Genomic DNA, 25,710 nt, shown 5'->3' on the forward strand with positions numbered 1-25,710 from the left:
GGAACAATATTATGCTTTCTCCCTTGTAATAACAGGTCAGCATAAAGATCTTGGAAATCGCAGAATGCATGGTGGCACACCTGCAATCTCAGTATTGGAAGGCCAAGGCAAGAGGACCATGGGTAAGGACAGCCTTGGCTGTATAGAAAGACTGTCTCAATAAAATAACCTCAATAAAATAAAGTAAGGAATTATTCTAAATATGTCTTAATTTCCATGGTTTCCTAACTTTGTAGAAATAGTACAAAGCATGGTTAACCATGTTTTAAATCTATGCATAGTAGATGAGTCCAACACAAGAAGCCCAGAGATTTGAGTTCTGAGATAATTATCCCAATAATTTAGAGATTCAAAGATTTTTCTTGTTGGCATTAAACACAAAGAGAACTTGTTTAGAAACTTACAATTAATATAAATAAAAAATATCCAATAAGAAAAGAAAAGAAAAAAAATATGTTCCTAGAAAAGAAATTAAATTAAGAATTGCCTTTCTCCAAAGAGCCCATCCACTGGGCCTTTGTATATTTGACTGCTTCCTCTAGAATATAAATCCTACATTACAAATGAACAACAACCTTACCAACGACAATATGACAAAGGAGTTTAAATGGAAACTAAATTCAGATCTCTAAAGATAGTAAAAAAAGAGATTTTTAAAGCCAACAATATGATTTATGCATATTTGTCAGTTATTTCTGAGAATATCTGTCAGTTTCATTATAAATATCAACTTCATAAAATAATTTCTCCATATGGTTCATATTACTGATCTTTCTACATAGATCTAGACATTCCTATTTCACACAATGAGCTGTGAGCAAGATAATTTTGTGAGATGCAGTAGTCTGATGTCATTACCTCACCATTGTCCAGGACCACATAATATTCTATGTACTTCTTAGGTTCTTGGACCATCCCATCATTCAGCTTCTGAAATAGAAGGAAAATCATAACTAAGATAATACCTTTTGCTGTTGATCATGTGTGGTCTTAGAAGAGGTTGGATTGCATCTGAGAATCAAGACAGACAAGATTACTATTTTAACTCTACTACAACATCTAGGCATACATACAGAGAAGGCTCAGAAAATGTTAGAAAATGAAGGGAAAAGATTATCTTTTATGATTTCATCATCAGAAACAAATTATCTAATATAGAATCATATAATACCTAATAAGATGTATACTTACCTCCCACTTTCCATAGGAACAAAATATTTTCTACCAATTTCTTATGCATTCACGTACTCTGGATATTGGAATAGATAAATCTATTTGCCCTATCAGCATAGCGGTTCACAAGAGACAAAGAAATAGATGTAAGTATCAGGTGTGACAAGTATTGTGGATGGATTCAATGAGTTACTGAAGGTGTGCTATTAGGTAGTGATTTCAAAATAGACAATTAGAAAAAGCATTTTTAGAGCCTTGGTCTATATATTATACCCATAAAATTGTGAAAAACATTGAAATATAATCCAGAAAAGAAAAGAACTAAAACACCAAGATCTTGGTTAATTGACAATGATATGTTTAAAAAAACAGGGAAAGTTTTTTGTCAGAATAAATGGAATGTAAATTTTGTAGGCCGGGGACATACAATGTAGTGGATGCTGGGCAGAGTCAAACAGACATTTGTTAACTCTTAATGGTGCTTAGGCTCTTATGTCACATGTGATGATTGGAAAGACATCCATAGGTTTTAACAGTATGCATTTTATAATCAAACATCACTCAACCTAGAACAAGGAGAGTCTGTTAAGGTGAGAACAGACATAAAAAGGACAGATCAAGTTGACATGATGATCTTGAAATACTACTTGAGAGCTCAGTGAAGAACTGAAATATGTGAAGAGATGGACACCATGTGAGAAAAGAAAAGAGAAACCAACAATAATTCCAGTGCATGGGAAGAATTACAAAGCAAAAAGCAGAAAACAGTTTATCAAGTGACTGACCAGAAGAGGGTGACCAGAAAAATGCTTCAGAAAGCCAACACAAAAGCTTGTCGGAAAAGCATGGTCATTTCTACATGGCTCCCAAAGACTCAAGATGGAACCAGAGGCTGGTGCCAACCAGAACCAGAGTGATATTGAGAGAAAAATGTACATTTTCATCTGGGTTCCTAGATAAGGCTAGTGAAATTTAATTCCATGGCAAAGAGAAACAATCTTTTTGTTTTGGTTTGGTTTGGTTTGGCTTTTAGTTTTTTTAAACTTAGATGGTTAGATGTTTTTACTTAGAATCAGTCTGCCTGGTGCTTACAGATTCTGAGAACACTTGGAAGAAATAATCAAGCAATGAAAGTGAAATGACAGAAACATTTTAGTGCACATCACACAGCTGAAAATAGCTGGGTTCATATTTCCTTCTGTGGTCATAACAGGATTCCATATAAGAAAGAATATTCTGTGTTCCAACAGGTAGATCCTGTGTTTATAAATGCTGCTTGATACTGCATTCCCAGTACAGTGAACATCTCTGAGGACAAATTTCTCCTGTTTCCAAATCAAAAAAGTTCCGACACATGTGCCTTGTTTTGAGATTTAGAGGGTACTATTGTCTACTCCCTGCAGTCCAATATTACATTTCAGTCTTCTTTTTTGCCCTTGTACATTGTTGATAATAGCTCATGCAGATTCTTAATGAGAAAATAATTAATGTAAGATTACATCGTGAGTATAAACTATAACTATTAGTTTTAGTAGTGACTACAAAATGTGAGTCAAGCTTACTACTAGTATTAGAACCTAGGGCTTCAAAGGTGGCTGAGCAGATAGAACCCTCCCTGTGAAAATTTGAGCTCTGAAATTCAAATGCTCAAACCCAATGTGAAAGATCGATGAGTGTAGTGGCCTACCTCTAATCCAAGTTCAGAAAGGACAGAGACTGGAATTCCTAGAAAAAGATGGCTAGTCAGACTATCCAAAATTTAGGCCCATTGAGAGCCAATATTTTAATTGTGCCTCAATATATCAGGATCATTTAAGAAAAGCACTTGACAGCAACCTGCAGTCTCCACAGACACAGACACAGAGACATGGTCATATATACACATATATGTATATATGTATATATGTATACACATATATACACATATGCATGAAATATATATATATATATAAATATATATATGTATATATATACATATATATATATATGAAAAAAAGGTAAATGATTAGAACCCAGGTTAGGACACAAAACAAGCCCTACGCACAATCAACCTGGTGGCAGGAAGGACCACATCCTGATGCAGTCCTTGGAGCCATAGCGCATCATCCACTCCACAGTTACTGTTCTCCTGGTCTTCTTTGGGATCATCCTTGAAGAGTGCATGTGCCTGCTCATCCAAGATCTCCGAGCTCAAAGGTTCAATAAAATACCTTTCATCAGCTTGACTGAAGTAACCCCTGAGGAACATGAGCATTCACATTTCTTAGCACAATCGTCTTGCTTCCGAGTTGTACAGCCAGAGTTCTCAAAGTCCTCATGATCAAAAGATAACCCAGCTTACCTGTTGCTGGCACTAGAAACGTTTCCTCACTCAGTCCCGGATTTTATACTGTCCCTGCACTACAGTGGCCTTGGAAGTGAAGGATGTTTTGGAGTCTTAAAATTCTAAGCCTATTTCCGAATAGCTGTGAATCTAAAGTAAGGCTGTTTAACTAAGTAGCTTCACCTTTTAATCTGTAAGATGGAAGAACATAATGAGTGATAGGAGGGTGTTATGGGGTGGAGAGCAGGGGAAGCATGTAGTCAGCAAAGATTACCAACTTCTTCACAAACCCTGGTACTAACGTCTAAGCTGACTTGTTGACCACTCTATGCTGTTATTCCCTGTAAATGGCTGATTGCACATTAGATTGCTTTTAAGATTTACTAGCTTTGGTAAAAATGATGAGTAATTTCAGTTGCGTTTTCATTCCTTAATTAATCTAGAGTTCTAATGAGTTAAAATTAGTCTGAATCATATTTAATGAGACTCACTCTAAAGTAAGCACTGCACTAAAAGCAGAGGGTAAAGAGATCTGCAATCTCTTCCTTCATAAACCTTTTTATTCAAAAATGAGGAAAACGTGCATGTAGAAATACTTCTTAAAATGTATATGTAATTATTTACCAAATGAACATATATCCAATTATATCTAATTAGTATGAAGTAGAAATGCATGAGCATACAGTTTCTAGTACTGGAAGACAGTGAGTGTGGGTGATTGTTTCAGTTGATTTAGTTAAAGTACATGGTGGTTGAAGTAAGATGTCTCAATAGAGGCAGATGTAGTGACAAGCAGGAAATAATAGAAAATAAATAATACAATCCCTGGGGCTTGGTAAGGAAATGGAGGCTGGAGGAATGAGAGAGAGACTCTTCAAAGACTTCCTGATGCCTGACTGAGGAAATTACTACTTGATTATTCTGTCACTAGGGTCAAAGATAAAGGAAAAATAATGGATTGATAAGACAGTTTGCTTGGCTTAGAACACATAGAGATTTGAATTCTTTAAGGTATCCACCTAGAAGTATAGAAAAGGAAATTAATCAGTTCTTGGTATTGATGAAATATCAGATGGTAGAAGGACACATACAGAAAGTCAAAAGTAGGCAGAAGGATATAATATTCTTAAGAATAAAAACTAAAAAGAATTAAAAGTGAGGAGAGAAAGAAGAGGGGCTGCACTCCCTCACAGAGTCTGACTATAAAAGTGTGTCTCAAAAATCTTCATTTTTAAATGAACAAAAATAAAAATAAAACTGAAGGCAGTTCAGTAGTTTAAATTTCATGCTTCAAAAAGAAATGGCATTTTGAGGCAAAATTTCAAAATTTTGAAGCCGTTAGGAATCACACTTAACTATATTATATAACTAACTATACTTGCAGGTCTTCAGACTTATCAAACATGAACTGTGCACCACTGGGTACTCCTCAAGTCTCACCCACCGTAGCCCTTGACACATGCTGATGCTGGCTGCTGAATCTTTCTCGTTTATGATGTGTCCTTGGTAGTAACAGCTATCCTAAGGGAAACAAAAAAGCATCTTGTAAAGGGAATTCTTGCGAGTTCTTAGACTCTACAAACAATTAGAATTTGAAATCTTGGAACAGGAACAATTTTCTGCTGCTCAGTAGTTAAGTTAGAGACTTTAAAAAATTAAATACATTTTGTCTCAAAATTTAAAGGTAGTTAATAACCCCAAATGCTTATATTATTCAGTCTGTATATTTATATTACCATAAGTATAGTTTAATATATAATGTCATACACTATGAAATGTATTTTATATTTTATTATAATGTATTAGTATTGCCGACACAGTATACAATAGCTGAGCATTATTTAGAAAAAAATTATTTAGTTATCTATGTTTAAAATTGAATTCTCCGAACATCTGACTTATATTTTTTAAAAATTATACTTTTCCAATTAGAACTAATCACCTTTGTCCCCTCCTTTAAACTTATGGGTTATTCAGGTGGTTTGTCCTAAGAGTGAAACTTGATTTAAGTGAATATGCTCAACGTACTAGAGTTATTTCTCCATGTGGCCCTTCTATCTTGGAAGAGATGTGGCATTACCTTATGTAACCCCTGAAAATCTGAAGGTTTGCAACAAGAAGGGATCCTTGAGGAGGATGCCCGGCCACACAGTTATGGTCCCCATGGGAACAAGGGGAAGTCTGGAGGACACATCAAGAGTAGAGTTACTTAGGGCAGTATGGAGGTTTACATTTGATGAAGAAATAGTCTTGAGTGTAACAGACCCCATAATTGGGAGGTGTGAAAGTTAAGAGCTAAAAATAGCAGACATGCTCAGCTCTTCATGTTACAGAGTCCATCTGCAGAAAACAACCCTAAAGGTTGCTTCTTCTGCCTTCTGCCTGCTTCTTGTGAAAGCTAAAAATGGTGAGTAGGGCCATCTTTCATCAATCTTCATGGAATGCAACCATGGGAAAAATTTGCTAAGTGATTACTGCTATTTGTGAAAATAAAACAAAACAATCAGCACCAAAGCTGTAAAAGCAGTTTCATTTTTTATTTGCCAGGCAAGGACATTGTATTTAGGTCTTACAGACCTAAATGGGTATATTTTATTACCAAGAGACCTAGCAGATGTTATACCATGATTTGCGGGCTTGTGGTGACCTTGTTTCCACTGGAATTATAGTATGTTTCCAAGTAGCCAGGTGCTAGGAGCTTGCTGGAGAAAGAAAATGGAAGAGCATGGTTACACACATCAAGTCAAATGCAAAGTCCAGCAAATGAAGAGTTCCCAGGCTGCCCAGACAAGTTTAAACTCCTAAGCTTCTCTTGTGCTCTAGACAAGTCTACACAGGAAAACTTTGGACAGAGAGATGCTGTGTGTGTGTGTGTGTGTGTGTGTGTGTGTGTGTGTGTGTGTCTATGTGTGTCTGTATGTATCTGTGTGTGTCTGTCTATGTGTGGGTGAGTTTGTGTGTCTCTGTGTTTCTATGCATCTGTCTGTCTGTGTTTCTGCGTGTCTGTGCATCTACTGGGCATGTGTGTCTGTGTGTTTATGTTTGTGTGTCTGTGTTTATGTGTGTGTGTATGTGTGTGTGACAGACAGACAGACACACACACAGACAGAGAGAGAGAGAGAGAGAGAGAGAGGTTTTCCAGAGGACTGTGAAGCAAGCCCTGTTCACATGAGACGGTTGCTATTTCCAGAAGAAACTTAAGAAGCATAGCTGAAGTCAAAGGTGACAAAAGTAAGAACTTGCAACGAGTTTGATGAGAAGGCACAGCATTAGCCCCACCTGAGCCCTTTCCAGGGAACAGTCCCATGAGACCCTCTATCAAGCCCCAAACAAACAAAACTTAAAGCAGGTTTCATTGGACCCACTCAGTCATTTGGTAAAGTAATAAAATCTGCCTACAAGCACTTCATCATTTTTTATTTATGAAGTGTCAAAAGCCTAGTAAACTGTTATTTTGCCTAATATGTTTCCCTCATTTTAAGAGAAAAAAATTCACTGATTCCTTGGTCCATTAGGAGTGAAGATTGTTGGGTCAGTTTTGGGAGCATTAATGCTGACAGCAGCCTCGCCAGCCACTTTCCACACTTTGACTTGTAGCAGAGGAAGACAAGAGAGATGGACAAACACTCACTTGTTCTTCTTCAGGTATAGCTCCACAACCTTTCCGTTTACTGTCATTTTGTACCTGAGCTCAGTTTCAAATGTTTCCTGCAAAAATACACAAAGACTTATAATCAAAGATGGCTATGTCTACTGATTTAATCCTTAGCAAGTAATGCCTGCTTTTCTCTAGCAGTGGACTGTGAGGCCAGCCATCTGTCTAGACCATAGGCAACAGATTGTTCTGTCAACTATATAGACAAAGTAGCTCTGTGTTTGTGTGTATGCATGTGCATGTGTGTGCATATATTTGCATGCCAATGTGCACACATGTGCATGTGTATATGTGTGTGTGTCTGTGTTTGTGTGTGTGCATGTACATGTGTATCTATATATATATGAATGTGTGTACATGTGTGTATATGAGTATGTGTATTTCTTTGAATATGTGTGTGTGTGTGAATATGTATGTGTGTCTGTATGTGTGTGAATAGTGTGTTGGTGCTGGGAATTGATCCTAGGATCTTGAAAATGCTGGCTAAGGATTCTACCTCTAAGCCACATTCTAGGCTCCTTATCTGATATCTTTATATGCAGCCTTGATATGTTTAGCAAGGTTTTATTTGGATTGCTGTTTATGAAAATAAATATTTATATTTCCAAATGTAGGTTAGGAGATGGAGTGTGGGGGTAGATGGGAAAAGAGATATGTCAAAGACATAGAAAGAACCCTTAACTGGGGCCAGTTTAGTGGGTGGCTTAGTGGGTGAAGGCACTTGCCTGGCAACTTGACTTCCATCCCTAGGATTCATGTGGTTGAAGTGAAAAGCAACCCTTGCCCATCCACATTCACTCTTTACATTAGGTCATCATATATCAGGCTAGGGTAAGTCTCCTGTAGCTGTTGAGAGGTAACCTAGGCAAGCAAGGTGTCTCCAATAAAACCAAACTCATTTTGTAATTATAAATTGGATATGTTTTTATTCTTTTACATTTGAAATGTTATCCCCCTTCCCAGTTTCCCATCCAAAATCCCCTATCCCATGCCCCCTCCCCTTCTTCTATGAGGGTGTTTCCCCACCAACCCCTTCCAGCCTTCCGCCCTTGACATTCCCCTACACTGGGGGTGGGGGTCCACCCTTGGCAGGACCAAGGGTTTCTTCCCCCATTGGTGCCCCACAAGGCCATCCTCTGCTATATATGCAGCTGGAGCCATGGGCCAGTCCATGTGTACTCTTTGGATGGTGGTTTAGTCCCTGGGAGCTCTGGTTGTTGGTATTATTGTTCTTATGGGGTTGCAAACCCCTTCGGCTCCTTCAATCCTTCAATCTCTAACTCCTCCAATGGAGACCCTGTTTTCAGTTCAATGGTTGGCTGTGAGCATCCACCTCTATATTTGTCATGCTCTGGCAGAGCCTCTCAGGAGACAGCTATATCTCAGGAGACAGATATATTGGGTTCCTGTCAGCATGCACTTCTTGGCATCAGCAATATTAGCTAGGTTTGGTGACTGTATGTATATGGGCTGGATCCCTGGGTGGGGCTGTCCCTAGATGACATTTCCTTCAGTTTCTGCTCCAAATTTTGTCTCCATATCTCCTCCTATGAATTTTTTTGTTCCCCCTTCTAAGAAGGACTGAAGCATCTGCACTTTGGTCATCCTTCTTGAGCTTCATGTGGTCTGTGGATTGTATCTTTGGAAATCTGAGTTTTTGTGCTAATATCCACTTATCAGTGAGTGCATACCATGTAAGATCAAGAATCAACAACAATAAAAAACAAAAACAAAAAACAAACAACAATCAAAAAACCTAAACTCTTAGCAACAAACACACGGCTCTGCAACTTACTCAAAACTCAGCATTGTGAAGCTGGAGAAATGGCTCACTCATTAAGAGCACATGCTCTTTTACAGAACCCTAGTTGGACCCGTAATACCCAAGAAAAGGTGACCCACAAGCACCTGTCACTCAATCTTCCAGAAGTATGATGACCTCCTTTTGCCTTTACCTAACTGTACATGAATATACATACATACATATATACATACATACATACATACATACATACATACATACATACACATGGCAATACACATAAATAGTTTTTGCAGCTATCTCCTGCACATGCACATGTATATTGAGACACATGGCACATACAATTAGCTTTACTCTAATGAGTAATTAAATTTTCAAGCTAGCATTGGCTAGCAATGTGTTGTTTCATTGCAATGTAAGAATTGTACAAATTTTAATGCTGTCTACATAGAAAAATATACAAATTTCAGATAACAATGCCAATTTGCATTCATTTCCATTGTTTTCTTTTCTGGTTCTAATTTAAGGCAACGATTACGTGTGTGTGGATAGATGGTAGATAAGCAAATAATATATAAGGTAAGTTATAGTAATTATTTGGAAACATACAGCATAAATTATAAAATATTACAGTCTGCATCACTGGCCAGGCTAGTTGTGAATGAGTGTGTTCCAGTCCATTGAGAGACTCAGTCTCCACAGTCAGAGTGGATATCATGACAGTGTAAGAATAACCTATGACCTCACATGTATTCACATGTAAACAGGCATACACATAAAACTCATGTACATGAAATAAGACAATCATAGACATACTAACCTTTGGCTCTGGCTCTTTGGTCTCTCTTTTATGCAACAGATGAAGTCTTATGGGATAAACCACTTCATAATTCTTGGCTTTAGGGAGTTCTTTTATTGCACTTGCTAGGAGAAAAAGAAGGAAGAGAAGACATAGCTTTTCATTAATGCTGGTCATGCTCACTCTGTTGGTTGATGGCCCCCAGAGACCGTCAGTGATTTGTGTCAGTAGTTTCAGACATGAGAAGTGGGTAACAACCAGAAACTCACCTACTCATCCCCAATCTTTAATCTCTGACTTTCAATATTTTTCAGGGAGATATTTACAAGTGCTTTTCTGATGAAAGTATTTCTTGTCAATTTTCCCATTTCTCTTTAACCTTTTGGATCTGCACAGTGACTGCCTAGCAGGAGAATGAAACAAGGTAAAAGCTAGGCACAATCAAGTTCTCCTGGAAGTTGATCAGTCCAGACCACACTGCTATGAAACTAGAAGCAGACACCCACTATTTCTGGTTGATCACATGTTCCTTGGAATTTTCAATAGTAATATTTGAGACATAGTCCCAGTAAGAAAAGGCTCCAACATTAGTCTCATAGAGAGGGCTGGCATGAGCAATACTGACAAACCTTCATTTTGGGCAGAAAAATTATGAAAATGAGAATAGAAGGTTTGTACAGAGTCACTGACCAAGGAAAGGATGTATGGTGGCTGGAGTCATACCAGGAGGAAAGTGGAAATTCATCTTAAACAACCAATTAATTGAAGGTACTCATGCCCAAGTCTTTCCTGGGCTTTCCAATGTTTTTTTATTGGATTTTAAGTTTTATTTCTGTTGTCCACAGAGCTTTCCTGTGGGAAGCTGTGGAGGGAACTCTGGCTGCTACAGGATTAAAGATCCACTTAGGATGAAGACACAGAGAAACTTAGAGAACTGAGGTAGGAAGCTGGCAGCAGGGTTTAGGAAAGCTTCTTCTCTGTGTTGTGACTTGCAACTTCTCTGAATGAAATCCTAGCTCACCAAAATACTATGCTATTTTGGTTCATTTAACAGCAGACATAATCAAGGAGGCTCACCAAGCATGGAAGTTGAGTACAGACATACATACAGGCAAAATATTCACATACATAAAATTATATATATATATATATATATTTTAAAGACATAGTACAGATACTATAATATCTTAATTTTAGATTTGAAACTTTAACTGCTTGAAAAGTGATGGCCAATTAGGCTGGGTCTATGATGTGTTGTGTAATTTATAACATACAAATAAACATAAACTACTATTGTGTCTTCAAAAGACATTCATTCAGATACATTCACAGTCATTCAGATACATTCTTGTCAGCTGTGACAAATAAGTCACTGTCATACTCTGTAACAATTGTACAAAGGTTTTCTTTCTCTTTTCTTTGATCTCTCTTGTCTTTTTGTTTGTTTGTTCTTTGTTTTGTCAAGGGCTCAGTAGTCTAGCCTCAAATTCAAGAGCATTCTGCTTCTCAACCCCAAACACTGAGCTTTAAGGTATGCATGGAAGCCCAGTACACCAAGTTCTTGAGTTGCTTGTGTTTTTGCAGTCCAGAGGTAATCCTTGTTCTCTCTATGTTTATGGAATTTAATGTAAATTTTTATTAAATAAAAATGCAATCAATTGAAATGTTGGTGAAGAAAAGTAAACGGATTATTTACAAAATAGTTTGAAGTTCTAAAATGTGAGATGATCATTTCTCTCCTGTTAAAATTTTATGATTTTATGATTACTTCATAGCAGTAAGATACCACAGCTCTTGCCAGAAATGTGCAAATGACATGGGCACAATTCCCTGCCACCTCCTTTTTCACTACCACAGGGCAAACACACCCTAAGGTGCCAGAACGCTACCTGGTGTCCTTTGGTGACTAATCAGCACAGTTAGCCTCATAGACATTGAGTCATGAAGCCATTTCTCACTGATGTTGCAGTCTCAACAAATATCTTCTTTACATGCCATTCTAAGGAGGAGTGGGGCTGCAGAAATGCCTCAGTCATTAAAAGTACTTCCTGCACTTTGAGAGGACCCAAAGTTCACTTCCTAGAGCACATTTTAGGTGGTTCACAACTGCCTAAATCTGCATCTCTGGGGCACCTGACATCCCCTTCTGGTCTGCACAGGCACCTACACTGTATTAGAACACACACCCACTCTCATAGCAGTATTTTTAATGCCCTATTGGAGGGATGGAGACAGGGCTCAGGGTTTAAGTTTCTCTTGCAAAGGACCCAGTCTAGATTCTCACCACCCACATGGAGAATGTCTCTTTAAGATCTGAAACCTTCTCTTGGCCTCAGAAAGCAGATATAAAATACCCATATGCATAAACTTTTTTTTTTTTACTTTTACTAAAATTCCAAAGATACCCTCATCTGTGGGTTTCATCCACATGTGTGATCCTAACAGGAAGTCAACTGGCTTTTCACAGCCCACTCCTTTTTGACAAGAAAAGTGAACAGAAAACTTGGTTGCCCTATCCAACAGTAAGCAGTTTTCTGTGCTGTACCTGCAATTTTCGTTAATCTAAAGCCTAATATTTCATGAAACTACAAGTTACCAACTGAGTTTTAAATATTGAGTCAAAACATAAACTAAAAAATTTATTCCCAGCTCACTCTTTGATGGGATAACACTTTCAAATAGAAACCAAAACAAACAAACAAAAAATATGTCTTCTTAAAGTCTTTAGCAAATTCGCTGAGCTAAATGAAATAAGTTTCCAGTTCATGCTGAACTCTTACAACACAGTCAATTCTATAAAGAAATAGATAGAATTTCTCTTAGAAAGCTCTGGTTCTCCCAAAAGCGGTAAGGCCCTTGAATTAAGACATTTGAGATGAAGGGATTTCCACAGCACAGAAAGGGATGAAGTAGGCAGATATTGTTTGCTTCACATGCACTCCCCTTTGATGGAGATGGGGCAGCCTCATCCCAGGTGAATAAAGTCAAGTTAATTTTTTAGAAGCCAGTAGCATAAACAGAGCTAACTGGCATCCAGGGATTACACAAATCCAAGATGTAACACAATATGTTTCTATTAATTTATTTTAATGCTTGTTTCCTCTCTCCCACAGAACTCATGTGTTGGGTAAGTTTTGAATGGCAAAACTGGATCTAGAGAAAAACAATTATTTTGGTTTGAGTTAGAGGTGCGTGTGCGTGCATGAGTGTGTAATTGTGGATTAGATTCTTTTAACCACGTATTAGTTTAAAATAAAATGAAGCTCATTAATGAGATTGATATAGCTGACCTCAATCTAGAACTAGTACTAGTACTTCTAAATGTTATTCAATGAAAATGAGAATGGGGAAGACTAGAACCCATATTCTAATGAGGTTATTACTTGGCTATAACAGTTAAATTGTGCTTACTGGCTTACTTTTTCCAGTCACTAAAAATAACTGCTCTTTTTTTCTTTTTTAAGCCAAAGTGCCTACCTAGACATACATCTGAAACAGGATGGAGACTTGCCTTTGTCAATGCATCAATTTATTTTGTCTTCCCCTAAACACTTGCCATGTCCTTTTAAATATTTGTTTTTACTTTCCCTATGATGTAATCCAATGTCACTTTTCTTAGGGGATGGTGAGGCTCATTACAAGCACCAGGCCCTATTTTACATATCCATCATTTATTTAGAAATAAACGTTGAAGCAGGTCCAAGTTATAGCCAGAGGGCGCGGGCAAAGAGTTCTGATGATGGGGAGGGCGAACTACAGAAGAAGAGATAAGCCAAAAAAAAAAAAAAAAAAACTTTGTTACTTGCATTCTGGCTGTGAAACCAGTCCCCATGGAGAATCTAGCAAAGGTACTTCAGTAGGTAGGGGGATGACTTGGAAAGGGCAGCATGGAAGATAAAAAGAAGTAGTGTGGCATCCTACTGAAGATGAATGCCCCCTTGCTGGAGAGCAATCAGAATGCCTATTATCACATCCTTGGAATGAATGATGTCACACTTTTAGCCAGGACTCTAAGGCTTACATCTCTTGCTGCCACATTGCTGATACAGAATTGTGGGTAGCAGAAATAGTTTGGTGCCTGATTTCTTTGAAAAGACAGTAGGATACATAGGCCCCACTGTTACCCATAGGTTTCTGTTACTGGAGCTGCCTGATCAGTTACTTCCCCTCCTTGAACAGAGCTGGATACCAAGTAGTTCTTCAGCATCTAATGAGAGTGGAGTCCTCAAGAGTCCTGGGGACAAAATACTTCCTATTAAAAAATTTTTGGAGCTGGAGATAATGGGTCAGTGGTTAAGAGCAGTGACTGCTCTTCCAGAGGTCCTGAGTTCAATTCCCAGCAACCACATGGTAGCTCATAACCATCTGTAATGAGGTCAGATGCCCTATTCTGGTGTATCTGAAAACAGCTACAGTGTGCTCAAATACATAAAATGAATAAATAACTCTTTTTTAAAAATTCCTAATAAAAAAGAATTCCTACCCTTTGATTTCTGTGAATCTAGAAATTTGAAGTCAAGGGGTATTTAAGGATATATTAGTACCCTAAATATTAAGGATATTAACACAAGTTTTACAAGTCTGGAAAACAATGGAGAAGTCCTGTTTGGTAAGAAAGTGCCAAGGGGATTAGGAAGGAGGAAGACCCTTCTGTGCTTGATGCCTTTGTTTGTTCCTGGGTCCCAGCAAACATTCTATGGCCTAAGAAAATATTTGCCAGCTAGTGTGCAGATGGAAGCTCTGAACACAGAACAAGCCAGAGAAATATGACATCAGATCCCAGGCATGTGAAACCAAGCTGAGTATTTACAAAATGGAGAGAGCTGCATGCTATAACATGTTGTTAGGGGGTAGTAGTCACCCCATCTAAATTCTTAGATGATTGCTCTAACTAGTGAAACGGAACTGCGTTATCAAGCCACATGGAACTGAAACTCCTCCTCACCAATAACCTCATGAGACTTTGTGCTTATGGCCCCCTACCAGTTAACGATATCTATTCTCTCTAAACATGACAATGCACATTCCTAAGTTTGCAAGTTGCTGAACTGGCCCAAATTACGAGATACTTTCTGCAAGTCTTGGCCATCACAACCAGTCAAATCTGTTTTATTGAAATAAAAATTGACACAATTAGTTCTGATTAATTGCTTTTGGACTCAAAGATCATATCCATTGTTTAAATGTACGAGAGCTTCTCTTTTTTTTACAGATATCAGAGCTGATATGTAAATGTTTCAGAAAAACCTCTAATTTTTCTCCTTCACATCCATCACAGTTCCGGGACAGCAGATTAAAACCATGCCAAATGGTTAGAAAAATTGGTTAAAGGGAAAAAATAAAACATCTAGCCAACATATTATATACCATAAGACCAGGAGCAGATGACATACAGTCCTGTGACATGCTGAAAAAATCTGAAAGGGTTAACGCCTACCTGGAACTGGAGAAAGGAGGAACCAGACTACCAGAAGTCGCCATTGCTGCATTCTGTGATCCTGGGAGCAGTGGGTGCATCCGCTCACACCTGTGAGGTTGCTTCTGCCCCAGTCTCCTCTTAAGGGAGCCAGAATGAAACTTCCTGCTCCATTGTGTACGCTTGAGCAAGTATTTACTAAAGGTGTTGCACAACTTGGGAACTGTGGTTCTGCCACAATGACATAGCAGGAGGAAGTCCTGACTGCCTCTTGGCTGGCTATAAAATTTCCTCTATTAGGAGCTATTGTTTCCCTCTCTTTCTTCTCTGTGTTACCCATTCAAAATTAAAAGAGTAAGTTTTCTTCTATTGTAGCTCAATAGGTCACATGGAGGTAACTGCTGTGATGTTTCTTGATATGTTTCTTGATAAATGTTTCTTGATATATACATAATAATATGGCATAAAATTCTTAGAATATGTATGTGCTATATAATATACACACATGCATTATTATGTGTACATGTGATATATGTATATATGTGTGTGTGTGTGTGTGTTTAATCATATGGATTTATCATTTTCAGCTAAATCAATAAAGGTTGTGGGTAATATTCTCTACATATGTAGATTTGTTTTATAAAGTGATTTCTAATCACATCTAATACGTGAAATTCTTATTTTCAATTACCTTACACTGTATTCTCCCACAATGATGTTCACAAGAAGCTTATACTATCCTGAATTAAGATGTTTCTAAAGAATTTCACAAATTCTAGGCTAGCTTCCAATGTGCTGTGCAGCTCACAATGAACTTGAACTCTTGATTCACCTGCCTTTAACCTCTGCATGCTGGGATTTGTTGGGTTTACCTTCACACTTCAAGACTTTTATGCATTGCTGCAGATCAAATACAGAGTTCAATGTATGCCTGGCAAGCATTTTGTCAGCTGAGCTACACTCCTCTCCATGAAATAATAATTTTCAATAGCACGAGTACAAGGCTTTCCAGATCACCAAGGTGTTCATGCCCTAACTGAAGGCTTGAATAAGATGAGAGAAGATGACTTAGGGATGGTGGAGGGGCAGTCTCTGAGTCTGTTACTGCTATTATGAGGCTAAATTGGATATGTGCACAAATCATATTCTATAACCAAAAGATTATATTCAGTTGCTTATTAAATTTTAGGTGCCCTTCTAAACTAGTATTCTTTTTTTTTTACATTTTATTTTTTTTTATTAACTTGAGTATTTCTTATATACATTTCGAGTGTTATTCCCTTTCCCGGTATCCAGGCAAACATCCCCCTCCCCCCTCACCTTCCTTATGGGTGTTCCCCTCCCAACCCTCCCCCCATTGCCGCCCTCCCCCCCGTCTAGTTCACTGGGGGTTCAGTCTTAGCAGGACCCAGGGCTTCCCCTTCCACTGGTGCTCTTACTAGGATATTCATTGCTACCTATGAGGTCAGAGTCCAGGGTAGTCCATGTATAGTCTTTAGTTAGTGGCTTAGTCCCTGGAAGCTCTGGTTGCTTGGCATTGTTGTACATATGGGGTCTCGAGCCCCTTCAAGCTCTTCCAGTTCTTTCTCTGATTCCTTCAATGGGGTTCCTATTCTCAGTTCAGTGGTTTGCTGCTGGAATTCGCCTCTGTATTTGCTGTATTCTGGCTGTGTCTCTCAGGAGCGATCTACCTCCGGCTCCTGTCGGTCTGCACTTCTTTGCTTCATCCATCTTGTCTAATTGGGTGGCTGTATATGTATGGGCCACATGTGGGGCAGGCTCTGAATGGGAGTTCCTTCAGTCTCTGTTTTAATCTTTGCCTCTCTCTTCCCTGCCAAGGGTATTCTTGTTCCCCTTTTAGAGAAGGAGTGAAACATTCACATTTTGATCATCCGTCTTGAGTTTCATTTGTTCTAGGCATCTAGGGTAATTCAAGCATTTGGGCTAATAGCCACTTATCAGTGAGTGCATACCATGTATGTCTTTCTGTGATTGGGTTAGCTCACTCAGGATGATATTTTCCAGTTCCAACCATTTGCCTACGAATTTCATAAAGTCGTTGTTTTTGATAGCTGAGTAATATTCCATTGTGTAGATGTACCACATTTTCTGTATCCATTCCTCTGTTGAAGGGCATCTGGGTTCTTTCCAGCTTCTGGCTATTATAAATAAGGCTGCGATGAACATAGTGGAGCACGTGTCTTTTTTATATGTTGGGGCATCTTTTGGGTATATGCCCAAGAGAGGTATAGCTGGATCCTCAGGCAGTTCAATGTCCAATTTTCTGAGGATCCTCCAGACTAATTTCCAGAATGGTTGTACCAGTCTGCAATCCCACCAACAATGGAGGAGTGTTCCTCTTTCTCCACATCCTCGCCAGCATCTGTTGTCCCCTGAGTTTTTGATCTTAGCCATTCTCACTGGTGTGAGGTGAAATCTCAGGGTTGTTTTGATTTGCATTTCCCTTATGAGTAAAGATGTTGAACATTTCTTTAGGTGTTTCTCAGCCATTCGGCATTCCTCAGCTGTGAATTCTTTGTTTAGCTCTGAACCCCATTTTTTAATAGGGTTATTTGTCTCCCTGTGGTCTAACTTCTTGAGTTCTTTGTATATTTTGGATATAAGGCCTCTATCTGTTGTAGGATTGGTAAAGATCTTTTCCCAATCTGTTGGTTGCCGTTTTGTCCTAACCACAGTGTCCTTTGCCTTACAGAAGCTTTGCACTAAACTAGTATTCTTGCTATATTAGTTCTACTGACATGTTTGTCTTTAAAATACCATTTATCTCCATTTCTGTATATGAAAAATGGAGTTTAAAAACATTTAGACTCCTCAAGATTAAGACTCCTTGTTTCCATTGTGTAGATTAAGAGGCTTAGGCTGGTTACTCACATTACTCATGAAGAAAATAGAAGGGGTGGAATTTGAACGCCATGCTGTCTGAGCTCTTGGTCACACACCTTCATGTTTCTTGCTTGATTACCTGATTCACCTGCAGTCTTATTGCTAATGATAAGATGCCTATGGAGTAGAAATAGTCCGAAAACAAACTGTTACTACAAATCCCTAAGTAGCTAGATCATGTGAGTTATGCATAATTTTAATATGAGGCACCTTTTTGGCCTGGAGAGATGTCAGTATAAAGGAGTGCCTTCCTATAGGTCTGAACAAAGACAGAAGCAAAGGGGCTGGAAGGAACGGGCACGTTTAAGGAGCAAAAGCAGTAATAGTGAGGAACTAGGAGCAACAGAGCTGTAATTTAAAGATGCAGTTTTGTCACTGAATACTTATTTAGTGTCTCCTGTGAGCCAGCTGCTGCAGTCAGCCTTGGTGATCACATTTCAAACATTAGAGACAAAACCTCAGAAACTGTCAAAGCTTAGAATCTGGCTGTAACAAGACAGCTGGTGAAAGAAACTCTCCAAAGAAAACAAGATAAGTTGATGAACTTTCACGGGCAGGATAGTCCATATACATCATTCTGGGCTGCTTTTGCCTCCAGTAGCAGCAACGTAAGTGGAGGCCAGGATTTTCCACCCTGCTCTGTCTGTCAGCTTTCTTACAGACACTTTTCCTTTTACATTAAAGTTTTATTGAATGGGCTGTCTTGATCTATTATTTTATACATAAATAAGTGTTACTTTAGTAGATTACAAAATCATTGGTTGGGATCATAATCTGTTGTGAGCTGGGTAATGTCTTATTTACTAAATGTTTCAAGATTTTCAATCCACCTATGACACCAGTACTTGTGAGCCTAAAGAAGAAGGATTGCTGTAAATGTGAAGCCAATTTGGGTTCCATAATGAGTTCCTGACCAGCCTGAGCTATAGAATGCTCTTCATCCTCTTCCTCCTCCTCTTCTCCTCCTCTTCCTCCTCCTCTTCATCCTCCTCCTGCTGCTGCTGCTGCTGCTGCTGCTGATGATGATGGTGATAAGAAAGAGAAGGAAGAAGAAAGGGGAGGAGAAAGAGAAACAAAAGTTTTAAGCATATTTTTATGAAATTTTCTAATATACAACTACTCTAGGGACCATAACTCTTACCTAAGCATGTGACTTGGGAACCTGGTCACCAAATGTTTTGAATGGAATATGTAGGATGGAGTATTGGGTACCATTGCTTTCTTAGCTCAGTACACAGGCCTCTGATATGAGATCGCAACCATGTTCTGAATGGTGCCATCATCCACAGAGGTAACATTCCCCAGCATTTCTCTGACATAAGACACACTAGTTTTACTTAGAACAATGATTAAGTGTTCCACAGTTGCAGTGGAAGATGTCTGAATTCCAGAATAAACTGAATTTAGAGTTTAATTAAAAACCCAATGAAGACTAGAAGTGAGGGAAAAGAATAAAGACAGAAACTGTCAACGTTAATATTTGGGGAAGCTAAGAATTGCCAGAATGCTGCAAATGCCTGGGTCTTTCTCATGCCTCTCCAGAAGCCAGAATGATACAGAAATAGAAGCTGCAGCAAGAGGAGGAGCACATAAGTCCAAGTGGATCAAGGACCTCCACATCAAACCTGATACACTCAAACTAATAGAAGAAAAACTAGGGAAGCATCTGGAACACATGGGCATTGGAAAAAATTTCTTCAACAAAACACCAATGGCTTATGCTCAAAGATCAAGAATCGACAAATGGGATCTCATAAAACTGCAAAGCTTCTGTAAGGCAAAGGACACTGTGGTTAGGACAAATCGGCAACCAACAGATTGGGAAAAGATCTTTACCAATCCTACAACAGATAGAGTCCTTATATCCAAAATATACAAAGAACTCAAGAAGTTAGACCACAGGGAGACAAATAACCCTATTAAAAAATGGGGTTCAGAGCTAAACAAAGAATTCACAGCTGAGGAATGCTGAATGGCTGAGAAACACCTAAAGAAATGTTCAACACCTTTACTCATAAGGGAAATGCAAATCAAAACAACCCTGAGATTTCACCTCACACCAGTGAGAATGGCTAAGATCAAAAACTCAGGGGACAGCAGATGCTGGCAAGGATGTGGAGAAAGAGGAATACTCCTCCATTGTTGGTGGGATTGCAGACTGGTACAACCATTCTGGAAATCAGTCTGGAGGTTCCTCAGAAAATTGGACATTGAACTGCCTGAGGATCCAGCTATACCTCTCTTGGGCATATACCCAAAAGATGCCCCAACATATAAAAAAGACACGTGCTCCACTATGTTCATCGCAGCCTTATTTATAATAGCCAGAAGCTGGAAAGAACCCAGATGCCCTTCAACAGAGGAATGGATACAGAAAATGTGGTACATCTACACAATGGAATATTACTCAGCTATCAAAAACAACGGCTTTATGAAATTCGTAGGCAAATGGTTGGAACTGGAAAATATCATCCTGAGTGAGCTAACCCAATCACAGAAAGACATACATGGTATGCACTCACTGATAAGTGGCTATTAGCCCAAATGCTTGAATTACCCTAGATACCTAGAACAAATGAAACTCAAGACGGATGATCAAAATGTGAATGCTTCACTCCTTCTCTAAAAGGGGAACAAGAATACCCTTGGCAGGGAAGAGAGAGGCAAAGATTAAAACAGAGACTGAAGGAACTCCCATTCAGAGCCTGCCCCACATGTGGCCCATACATATACAGCCACCCAATTAGACAAGATGGATGAAGCAAAGAAGTGCAGACCGACAGGAGCCGGAGGTAGATCGCTCCTGAGAGACACAGCCAGAATACAGCAAATACAGAGGCGAATTCCAGCAGCAAACCACTGAACTGAGAATAGGAACCCCATTGAAGGAATCAGAGAAAGAACTGGAAGAGCTTGAAGGGGCTCGAGACCCCATATGTACAACAATGCCAAGCAACCAGAGCTTCCAGGGACTAAGCCACTAACTAAAGACTATACATGGACTGACCCTGGACTCTGACCTCATAGGTAGCAATGAATATCCTAGTAAGAGCACCAGTGGAAGGGGAAGCCCTGGGTCCTGCTAAGACTGAACCCCCAGTGAACTAGACTGTTGGGGGGAGGGCGGCAATGGGGGGAGGGTTGGGAGGGGAACACCCATAAGGAAGGGGAGGAAGGAGGGGGATGTTTGCCCGGAAACCAAAGAATTATTATTAAGTATTAAATAAATTAAAAAAAAGAGGAGGAGCACAGGGCTCTTGAATGGGACTGCACACACAGCTGCATTTCTTCCAGTTCCCCCTTACTGTACCATTTCCCATGTCTCACTGAACAATTTGGTCTCAGATCTCATATGGATAATAGTGAGTTCTAATGTTGTACAACAAGCAGCAGCCAACAGTTGATTCAAAGATGGCTTCATGGGGAACAATGACAGTGTACATTGTACATGTGTTTGTAGAGTGCCTACATTGTTCCCTATAAACTGCAGCTTCTCTGAGCTAAAGGTCATTGGAAGAAAGATCCCTGTGAGATGATCACTTTTTAATAATCACATTACCAACAGTGGGATGAAACTGGACCTGGACGCAAAATTCATCAACTTTTTAAACCTCAAATGCAACTGTGTGGCTCTTGTCTGCTGTGATTTGTGGAAGGGATGCTGGGAAAACCACGTCCTCCAATATGTGTCTAATATCATTTTAAGTGCATTTTTGTAATTCCACTAATTATTTTTTAATTTTAGCTTTATTTATATATGTGTGTATATACAAGGTGTGTACAATACCAACAGAGGCCAAAGGAGGTCATTAGATGCCCCCAGGAGTTGAGTTAAAGGAAGTTGTGAGTTTCCAGGTGTAGGTGTTGGGAACTAAACTCAGGTGCTCTTGCAAGAGCAATGATCAGCACTTACATGCTGAGCTAGCTCTCCAGTCCCATGTCAGTGCTTATGAAAGCTTAATGGTATTGCAAACCTCAGTGACACATGAAGAAACCAAGACCCACTGGCATTGTTAGAGTTTGGGACACTAACCAGTAGATCTGTTCAGCTCTTGATCCCTCACTGAGGAGACACAATTCACTGGGAGTTCCATGTAAAGTTGTCATTCCAAAGTGTTAGCTGCGGTATTCTTGCTAGAGAGAACACTCTCTAACACCAAAGCAGAAGAGAAAAATTGAGGTGGTGGATTCATTCTGCCACCTGCCTAACATAAAAATCTGCACTTTAGGCATGGGGAAAATATCTGCAGTAAGATACAATGTCCCTTTCCCCAACCCCTTTCCATTTCTGGTGGCCATATCAAGAAAATGACTGCTGGAGAAAGACCCAGAGAAGTGGGCAAAGGGATACACCAGGACTGTATTGCTGACTTTTCCTGTTGCAGTGATAAAACCCTCAACAGAAACAACCTAAGAGTGGGGCATTTGCTGTTCACAGTTTAGTGTCCAGTTCATCCATGTGGAAAAGGGGTAGTAACTGCAGTTGCCATGGTAATGAGAGATGGTGGTGAGGTTTGTTCACATGTGGTAGAGTGAGCCCAGGCTGGAAGTGAAACAGGGCTATACTCCTCTAATGTTCACTTTGTAGCCCTAACTCCTAGATATTCCCTAAACTTCTACGGCAAAGGCACAAGCTTGTGACCTTGTAATCAAACACATGAGCCTGTAGGGAGGACCTCATATTAAACCAAACAAGAGTTAGATGTATTGTATTTGTGATAGTGCCAAAAATCTAGACTGGGAAGACTGACCCAGTTTGGGTTGACTTCTTTAGATTTATAGATTAGCTGTGGTTAAATACACATAATGCTGTGCTGTGTTTTCTGTGTGTTTACCCTATTCAAGACTTAAAGAGACTTTTCAAAATCCATTACTTAAGAGTTCAGATGAATGAAAGACCTTACTTGTCCTCTGACCAATTGCTTTATGTCCTGAACCAGACAAGCTGACAGATGAAGGGTTGCACAGTGCAGGAAAACACCTCGCATCTTATGTGTCCCATGTTGGTGAGGAGGAGAATAAGGAGAGAGTTGAACACATGCCCTCCTACAGATGGGCAGATGAGAATGACACAGTACATGTCCCATATTCTTACCTTCTAGGGAAGAGGACACCACATGCTATTTAGGGCCACACAGCCTACATGGAAATGCTCAGCAACCAGGGCTGTGGGAAGAAGACTTTTGGCATTGGAAAGGGAGACGAAGCCTAGTTCCTGTGATTGACTCACCTGAGTGGTTCTGTAGATGACATGGAACTGAATCACAGCATTCCTAAATGCATAGGACCTGAGAAGGAGGGCTCTTTGACCAGAGAGCCACATCTGTGGGAACAGAGTAGAGAGAGAATGCCACCATCATGCCTCCAGAACCAAAAGCAACAAGAAACTCAAAAATTCACTTAATTGTGTCTTTCCACCACCCCGGAGTGAAGGGAGAAGGCACAAATGTATCACAGCTCTGTGGATGGGCATCATCTGCCCTCCCTCTAGGTAGCAGCATTTTGCTAGGCTATAAGGATCACAAACCGGAGCGTGTCTGCTGATCAACTATCACAGTTTAACCAACATAATACATAATAAAAGATGTCATGTCCTCTTACTGGGAACCTAATAGGACATGGCATACTTAAGTACTTAGCCTCCCAAATCCAGGGCTTGAGGGCTTGTTGGCAGGTCATAATCAAGAAAGTATCACCTTGTGCAAATGCAGGTAATTGAGCTGCTAACAAACAATCATGGCTTTTCTTTCTTTTAATGTATTTACCAAGCTAAAAATCAAATAGTTTCAGCTTACCACAGGTGGAGCCTGTATTTGAACAAGAAACTGTAAGACTCTGAATTGTTTTTGTTAATAAAAGGCTCACACCCCTTTCCCTGCATTTCTTTTGAGACTCAGGAGCTTGTGATATGTGGCCTTTTAGCTTTACGTTCTTTTCAGTTATCCTTCTTCCAATCATAAAGTCAGCACATAGCATTTGCTCCACAGGCACTGCATCCTATTCTTAGCTGTTTATGTGTCTAGGTGGGTGCAGGGCTGTTAGTAAAGCTAAGAGTATTCAAATAGAAAAGAGTGTTATCCCTTCTACCCCTGGTACCTAGAGTTGTTGACATGCACTCCAGTCAGTTTTAACTATCATTTATGCAAATATTGTGCATGAATGACAGACATTCACATATTCATAAATTCTATTCATTTTGAACTGAGCAATAGGAAAGCCATATTTGAAAGTGGTTCAATAGCAGAGAAAATGAGTACAACTGAATACTAAAAAATGAGAGAAGAGTTTGAAAAGACTTAAAGATTAGAATTTGACATGTGGTGTTTAGTTTCTTATGTCAACTCGTTTGAGTCTTCATGTCCAGACATATGCTCAAATATTCTTCTGCATATTTCTGTGAATGTGTCTAAACACAAGGGTAACACTTAACTTAGTGGACTATGAACAAACAGATTACTCTCCTTTTGTAAGTGAACCTCATCTAAGTAGCTGAAGGGTTTAGCCAAACAAGACTGACTCGCCTGAGTCAGGACATCCAATGGACTGCCTTTCAACCTTTCTTGAGTCTTTCGAGTCTTCTGCTAACTGCATAAGATTTTTGCACCTAACCATCTGTAATTATTATGTATGGGGGATCCATGCCACCTCCTCCTGCCTGTGCCACACTTTTGAATTTGTTTCTTTGCAGTATTTATTGATATAGAGTATATCTTGACTATAATACTCTCCTTACACATTGACAGGCTCCTTTTTCCACTTTTTTCACTTTAGGTGAAAAGTAGAACAGATGTTCATAATAGTTTAACCAAGATTCTCCCACCAGCCACATTCAGCAATCTGTAGGGTATGAGAGTAAGAATACTACAACAACACTCATGAGAGCATCAGACAACTGCATTCACCCAAAGAATACAAGGAGGGGAAACCCAGCCTTGAAGAAACACTTAAGAATAAGTAAGTCAATGGGATAAGAAGCTAGGGAGCATTTACAGAAGAGAAATTTCTACACGAGTAGGTGTTCAACAACACCAAATAACCCTTCTGTCCCCCAAACAAATTAACTATAGAACCAGCAACAAAGCATGAGGCAGTAACAGATGTCTTTCTCAAAGAGAGTTTCCATGGAGAGAAAAAGACACCATTGAGCAGAAATTGTTCATAAAAATGTGCAGAGAAGGGGGAGACAGAACCTGCAGTGACCACCTCCAGCAGATAGGAACAGTCCCTGGTGGAGAGATTGGGACACCTACCCATCTCAAAGTTTTTAACCTGGAAGTGTTCCTGTCCAAAGAAAGAAAAGGAGGGAATGGAGTAGACACTGAAGGAAGGGCCATCCAGGGATTGCACTGCTTGGGGATTCAACCTGTCTACAGACACCAAACCTTACACTTTTGCTGTGGTCAAGAGGTGTTTGCTGACAGGAACTGGGATAGCTGCTCCTTGGGAGGTATGGCCAGAAACTGACCAGTGCAGATGAGGATTCTTGGAGCCAACCATCAGACTGAACTCAGGGACCCCACAGGGAGCTGGAGGAAGGACTGGAGGAGCTGAGGGAGATTGCAGCCCCATAGGAAGAACAACATCAGCTGGCTAGACCACCCAGTGCTCCCAGGAACTAGACCACAAACCAAGGAGTGTAAAGGGAGGGATTCATGACTCCAGATACATATGTAGCAGA

General features: G+C 39.5%; 1 protein-coding gene across 4 annotated transcripts in view; it reads right to left on the minus strand.

The window, feature by feature from the left end:
* Nucleotides 1-15,322, minus strand: part of Adam28 (ADAM metallopeptidase domain 28) — a 66,320-nt gene extending 50,998 nt beyond the window's left edge. For 2 of the 4 annotated variants that reach the window (NR_172143.1, NM_001394671.1), the window contains exons 1-7: nucleotides 15,150-15,243; nucleotides 9,734-9,837; nucleotides 7,128-7,204; nucleotides 6,120-6,198; nucleotides 4,941-5,017; nucleotides 3,218-3,410; nucleotides 859-930 (exon numbers count right to left, since the gene is read on the minus strand). Coding sequence is in view for 3 of the 4 variants with exons in the window: in NM_001394671.1 (NP_001381600.1) it covers nucleotides 859-930; nucleotides 3,218-3,410; nucleotides 4,941-5,017; nucleotides 6,120-6,198; nucleotides 7,128-7,204; nucleotides 9,734-9,837; nucleotides 15,150-15,201 (654 nt within the window). In the remaining variant the exon portion in view is untranslated. Of the gene's footprint in view, nucleotides 1-858; nucleotides 931-3,217; nucleotides 3,411-4,940; nucleotides 5,018-6,119; nucleotides 6,199-7,127; nucleotides 7,205-9,733; nucleotides 9,838-15,149 lie in introns of all 4 variants that reach the window. The other 2 variants (XM_039093144.2, XM_017599628.3) reach the window with 1 other exon arrangement.
* Nucleotides 15,323-25,710: the final 10,388 nt, after the last annotated feature.

Source organism: Rattus norvegicus, chromosome 15, assembly GCF_036323735.1.
Source record: "Rattus norvegicus strain BN/NHsdMcwi chromosome 15, GRCr8, whole genome shotgun sequence".
In the NCBI taxonomy this organism is placed as follows: domain Eukaryota; kingdom Metazoa; phylum Chordata; class Mammalia; order Rodentia; family Muridae; genus Rattus; species Rattus norvegicus.